This window comes from Anneissia japonica, unplaced genomic scaffold (genome assembly GCF_011630105.1).
Source record: "Anneissia japonica isolate Jap-2015-1 unplaced genomic scaffold, ASM1163010v1 scaffold1554_len142245_cov105, whole genome shotgun sequence".
NCBI classification, from domain to species: Eukaryota; Metazoa; Echinodermata; class Crinoidea; order Comatulida; family Comatulidae; genus Anneissia; species Anneissia japonica.
The window spans coordinates 83,031-90,216 of NW_022703729.1; the positions used below are offsets into that span (position 1 = coordinate 83,031).

Sequence of the window (7,186 nt, forward strand, 5' to 3'; positions counted from 1 at the left end):
CAACATCAATACACATTGAGGCCCTTCTTTTAGGTTAAAATGATCTATCTTAAATTTGTCTTTCTTGAGTTTGGGATATTATGTGTTTAAATAACTTATAAGGATAAAACTAAAAAAGCCCTAAAAATTGCGCGCCAAGCGCGCAAAATATTTTTGTGTTTTTAATTCTAATTTCGTCGGAATTGATTAAAACTCCTCAAATGAGCAATTTATAGAGGAAATTGGCCTACCGTAACAAGAAATGCGCGCAAAGAATTTGAGAATTTTAGGCACTTTCAGAGAATTTGTCAAGGGGTGGAGAAAGATTTTCCGAAGATGGATATTTTCCCCTTTTCCCCCTGTGTTTTTAATTCTAATTTCGTTGGAATTGATCAAAACTCCCTAAAATGTGCAATTTTTAGAGGAAATTGGGCCATGTCAACAAGAAATGCCCGCGGAATTTGAGGTTTTTAGGCACTTTCAGGGGATGAAAGGGCATTTATAAAGGGGCGGGGAAGATTTTTCAAAGATAGATATTTTCCCCTTGTCCCCCAGTGGTTACGCCATCGGGCAGCATAGATCAAAGGAGTTATGACACTTTTTGAAGTGGAGAAGGGGTTTTTGTGAGTCTGGTCATTATGATATCTTCCTTTTTCTTGTCTTTATTTTTCTCTTCTCTTTTTCTTTCCTTTTCTTTTCCTCTTTTCTCTCTTTACCTACCCAGCCCAGTACGACGGCTTGGTCAGCCCGGTAAAAACCGTCAGAGGAGGGGAAGTTTTCCCCCTGCCCGAGACAGTTTTACGACACTGGCTAATCATCCCCCCTCCCCAATGAAAAATATTTTTCTACGCCACTGATTGTGGATAACAAATTGCTATGATACAAACAATAAAAAGACAATACATCAATCAATACATTACCATTATCATCCGTATCATCACTCTCTTTATCATTTCCATCATCATCATAGTCGATCGCATTCGCCAAAATCGAAATATATAATTTAAGGTTTTAAAGGAAATGTGATTACAACTCTAATAGAAATCTTCCATGCGTCTTTCTGTGTTCCGTTTTTCTCCAGTTTATAAATATTTTATAATCGGTATGCAGTACAATATGTAAGACTACATGATGCGGCGTCGCAATAAGAATAACCAAATGGCAAATGTGATGATGATTGTAATGATTTTATTTTTTTAATATATTAATAATATTCAGAAAATGAAAAATCACACAAACTAGCATCCAGGGGCTGTTGCATAGATGTCCAAAAGGTGGGGGGGGGGTGCGAAAGTTGGGCCAATCGAGACAACACTGTCCTAGGGTGTCCGGTGGCATGCCCCCGAGAAATTTTTGTATTCTAGACGCCCGAAAATAACCTTTGATGCGTTCTGGGCTATCATTTTTTTCTTTTTCTTTCTTTTTTTCCTTTTTTTATCTCCTTTTTTTTATCCCCCAAAAGGGAGGGCCGGGGTCTAGCCGGCCCCCTCCTAAATCCGCCCCTGGCATCAATAGGATATAGAGCAGTACCTCACGATTCATAAACAATACTCATATCAAAAGTTAAACTTACGATCGCTGCAACTGTCGCCGTCATATTGCCAGTAACAACTACAGTAGGCGGAATTACCATTTGATGCACACCGCCCGTTAATACACGGTGGATCACAAACTGAAACAAGATAATCTGAAATTACAAGCCTTCGCTTTGTTGTGCCATATCTATGTACTGAAAAAAATAATGGCCCACGGTCGATCCGCTTGAGTCGGCTCGGCCTAGCCAAAACAGGCCGAACGATCCACTCGAGTTGGTTCTGTTGCGGCCGGAAGAAATATAAATAACATTCTAAAACATGCATCTTACTTCCGACCAGCACCAAAGTTGAGGAGGACCAAGATACACATAACATATTGTCAATTTGTGAAAATTTTAAGTAAATCGATCCAGTAGATTTTGAGTTATGCATCCGGAAGGACACACACACCTACACCCCCACCCCCACACACACATACACACACACCCCGAGAGACGTACGCTATTGTAATACCATACTACCCTCGACCCCCGAAAGAGGGAAGAAGGTATTGCAATAAGATCCGTCTGTCTGTCTGTTCCCTCGCCACCCAAAGGGGAAAGAGGGTATTGCAATTAAGCTTCGTCTGTCTGTATGTGTATGTGTATGTCTATCTGTGTGTCTGTCTCATAGTCCAGGAAATTTTCATTGGTTGCTTTTTTTTTGCTATATTTTCAAAAAATTGGATAGGCTATGTTATAGAATAGACATCACTGAATATGAAAAGTATGTGCCGCAAGTGTTTTTTTTTCGCAAAGGGGGTAGCCAGCAATTTCAACATTTAATTACCAATAATAATTGTACGTTTATGATATTAAAAGTTAATAATATATTAAATATTCTTTAACATAAGTGGCAATAAAAATAAAAACTATATTTAACTTAAAATTTGCAAAATTTAAATCCAAAATCGCCGCCATTTTAACTATTTTAGTTATTTTTGGCATTTCTTTTATTAATGCAATTAACGATTTAATTAGGTCTATAAAACCTAGCATTTGAAATGAAATAAATTGCCAATAAGAATTTAATTATCAATTAAAAAATACACTGATGCAAGGTTAGTGAAATCCAAAATATACACCTATATTATATGCAAATTAGCTTAAATATGCAAATTAGGGATAGAGATACAGCATATTTTGGCAACCACTGGTCGTGCAGACTTACTTTCTTTTGAAATTGTTCAGAACATGCACATTTCTATTTGCTTTAATGTAACATTTTCTCGAAGTGTGACCGGAAATGTGATATTTAACCTATGACCATATTTTGCAAGATTTCCAAAAAAAGTAAATAAGCTTCCAGAATGCGAACTATAATAAATATTCAGATTAGACATGGGTTAAAAATTTCCCACAGAATAAAAATAGATGAGCGGTACTGGGAAAAGGCAACTGGATCGCTTGCTTCGAAGGAGTCCCATGAACGTAAGCCTAGTGGATCAAAAAATACGAAAGACAGGAGGAAGGTTTACAGTTACACAACTGCGGCGGATGTAGAATTTGGCGGTAAGAGATGCGTGAGCTGTCTCTTATACACATCTAGATGTGTATAAGAGACAGATATATATAAAATGTTAACAGATAAATAACATTAATTAAAACGTGGAAATAGAGTCACTACTATAATACGATTAACATTTTCTAACCTTATAAACGATTTTGTTTAGACCTAGGATACTATAGCTAATGACAAGTTCGCTTTCTTCGTTAATAAGGCTTCTTCTAAGAATGGAACGACCTAATGGAAGCACAAGCTCCTGTTAACCAAACCTAGTACAGTTTCGATTTTATTCGTGCAGGAAGTCAACTCGTATGCATAGAAGATGAATTTCATTTTACTTTAGTATGTTTAAGTTATAATGATATTAGGAAAAACTTAATTTCATCTTTCTTTTATACATATAACACTCTAAATTTTTAGATCGTTGTAATTTATTATAACGAATTCTTATAATCTAATTTATATATTGCTAAGTTACAGTATATAAAATTAAAACAGAAATACCTTAATTAACTACTGTTTGGTTTATTGAGGGCCACTCATGCAATACCGTTTTTTCTTGCTGGCGAATCATGGGAATTCCCGATGGACCCGAGTAGAGGCCCAGAGGGATGTTTTCATTTACTATGAACCATTATAACCCCGTTAGTATATTGAATTGGGGAAAATAATTTTGATAAGAACCAGCCGATATTACATGAGAATCCCGGTATTGGAATGGGAAGATGATTATGGTTGGGTGGGAAAGTAAAAATATGTCTAATGCTAGCAAGTGCTAAAACATCAATGGTGACGAAATTTACACATTACTCTTATTATTATTTATACTGAGCTATACTCTTGTAATTAGATCTCTTATTCTCTATAATGATTGGGTACATTTATTATTAGCACAACGTTGATCCCTGTACGTAATTTATTAGCCTGGAACCTTACTTGAAATTAAACAGGCTCCAGTTTGACCACTACATAGGGTCATGATTTTCGGGTCGCCTATACAAGTTCATTCCTGTGGCGACAAAGTATTGTGGTGACCCTGGCGCCAGTCTGTCATTATACTGGCACTTTATTTATTAAGATTCAGTACATAACATCAATTCCTGTTCCTAAAGTAGGCCTATTCGGAGGTATTGTTGTGTATAAACTATCATTTAACTCCTCAACTTTTATATAAATCTAACATTTTTTAAATTCTATCGATTAATGTCATCAAATGATTGTAATGTTTTATATAATTTACCAAAATATTTTTACTTAGCTTAAATAATGAGGACGTGATTTAATTTCTTCCGTTCTCTAAATGTTGCTTTGTTATGTAAAGAAACCGGAGGCCTAAAATACAAATAAATGTCCTAGTCCAAAGAATCTACGAACGAAACCGAAACGAATCATTAACTTTACCGCACTCTTACCACTCGGCTACATTTCATCTATGTATATAGCTAGTAATATTTCACAGTCTACAATAGACCTACAACAAAAACAACCAGCGCAACAGCAAATTAAATAAATATTATGTTAAAATTATACTGAAATCAAATTTCAAATAAATCAGTAGCTAAGCATACAAGTGTGTATATTTTTTTTTTATAATACTAAATTTAAAATGTGAAGTTTTTTTGTTTTTTTTTTTTTTTTTGTAGCTAGTTTTGTTGTGCTTTAGTGAGTTTATTATGTAAACATCATGCAATTTAGGTTATGGTGCCATTTGATATATAATAAAATTTAATTGAATACACATAATATATAATTTTGGCGATAAAACTTTATTTAATTAATTTTACAAAATGGATATGAAAGTCGAATTTTAATCACTTAGCTCATACAAATTTATGCAAAACTCACATAAAATCTTAGATCTCACGCTAGGCCAGTAGTTAACCTCTCCCATAGGCCTACAAGAGATGCATATTCAAGTAATGTGAGACTACGCCGAACCCTCTCATCCCCAAAATTTAGATAGGCCTATATATCTATATTATTTTACCATTATTTCAAAGCCTATGTACACATTGGAAAACCGTGGTCTGCAATAAATATCTGGGATTTTTAACCTACCGGTCTTGAAAACTGTAACAACATACTGTAGATCTTCGAAGTCTCGATCTCACAAAGTAAATGCCTATCATATCAAAATAATTACTTTACCGTCGGGGGGTTTTTTTTTAACCGGACAGGTAGCTGTAGGGCTACTTCCGCATTTGCTTTTTTTCCCAACAAAAAAAGTAATGTACGGTACGTAAGCATACGGTATGTGTTAGTGGACAGTATGTGTGTTTGTAGGACACGCGCGTTTAGTTCGATTGACACTCTGGAAATGTCCATTGGTGGGTAGAAAAATTGAACGAGGAAACACAGGTTTAAAGCAGAGACTGCAAATGTTGGACAAAATGCCTATTCCCAATACAAAATATTTTATTTCTGACATGTAAGGCTAATATTAATGTAAAGCAAACTATAAACGTTTTCCAAGGAATGTGATGGACTTTTTTCACTACCAATTAATACTATTGCTGTTTCATATAAGTTTAGTGGTTTTTAAATATTTTTGTTATAAAAAAACAATATAAAACTGCTATCAAACACTGTACCTATAGTCTCACTTGGCACAAGTCCCTTATTATTTTTTTCTCATTCTGGATAGCGCCACCAACGAGCAAGTTAATTTTGAGACAAAAAATTTGTATGGACGCCAAATAAATTAGGTATGGCGCGCAATAAGCGCAAAAAAGTGAGTAACCCAAAATTAGGGCCTGGAACCTAGGCTACTAGTCTCTCTATAAAGTAGGGCCTATGTTTTCCAAATCATTAAACATGATCTAAAGACTGGATTTTTTACTTTACGTAACTAAAGAAATAAATGAACTAGATGACGTGCAACCCGTCTTCTTTTAGTTGTCATGAATAATTTTTATTTTTATCGACAGTAATCTCGACGTTCATATACTCACATTTTAACATTCAAGAAAGCCACACATCTGTCTATTATAAATATTACGAATTTAAATTTCCTAACTGTTGATTCAACATATAATGTATTGATTGAAAAAAATATGTCATGAATGATGCTGCATACGAACATATACACCTGATGACTCTAGTAAAATGTGTAATTCGTAACGTCTACTTAAATAAACGTTTTAATGTTTTATACATGTAACAAGAGAACCCACAACCACACCAGCTCTCTCCACCGACAAAACTCAATCGTTACCTTTGACTAGTAGACAATTACATCATTGATCCTTTCGTTACTATTATTTATATTTTTATATTTACCTTATGTACTCAAAATGTTTTTTTAATGTGTAATTGTTCTGCTGTCTTTATGTATCGTCCCTTCCCTTGCGTTGCTAAAACTATTTAGCCACTTGCCATATGAAATTATGTTTTATTCAAATACAGTGTATTAATGTTTTTGCATATTTGAATTGAAATAAAAGAAGTGAATATAAATAAATAGATTAGCCGTTCATTAAGAATATTGTAATCAAAAGTCAAACTTACGAGATCTGCAGTCACACCAACATTGTGAGTAATCGTCACTTGTGTACGCCCAAGAAATGCACGTTGAATCACAAGTCTTGTCTAAAAAAAGTCGAGTAACAATGACGTATTTAAAATGTGTCTGAACTGTAGACTCGGGAATATCAGAAGCGTACGTATATGTAGGCCTACATTCAAGGTTTGCTGGCAAGAAGAATAATTAAATTGCATAATGATGATAATGGTAAGTGAAGATTAAAAAGATTGGATTTCTTTACGAATGTGAATAGTTGTGTAGTTGTGAAGCAGGCTTCTTTTCCATAACCCGTTCCAACTGATTGTAAATCGACGGAAAATTACCGATGGATTCGTACTATGTAAATTTCAACAGAGTTTATGGACAAGAGGGCCATCGGCGGTGGATCAAAAAATACGAAAGACAGGAGGAAGGTTTACAGTTACACAACTGCGGCGGATGTAGAATTTGGCGGTAAGAGATGCGTGAGAGTCCACACGGTTTAAGCCCCACCTGGGGCCGAGGCGAGAACCTTTTGAATGCCCTCAAGGTGTCCTGGAAATTGCACTCTCATACTTTAAAAATCTTACCTGTACTATGTTCATAATGATAAAAATAATATTTC

The 7,186-nt window shown here is 34.9% G+C and overlaps 1 protein-coding gene across 1 annotated transcript in view; it reads right to left on the reverse strand.

The window, feature by feature from the left end:
• The window catches only part of LOC117104527, a 17,080-nt gene that overhangs the window by 5,027 nt on the left and 4,867 nt on the right, over positions 1-7,186 (reverse strand). The window contains exons 5-6 of the mRNA XM_033245383.1: positions 6,567-6,647; positions 1,553-1,651 (exon numbers count right to left, since the gene is read on the reverse strand). Of these exons, the coding sequence (XP_033101274.1) occupies positions 1,553-1,651; positions 6,567-6,647 (180 nt within the window). The remainder of the gene's footprint in view (positions 1-1,552; positions 1,652-6,566; positions 6,648-7,186) is intronic.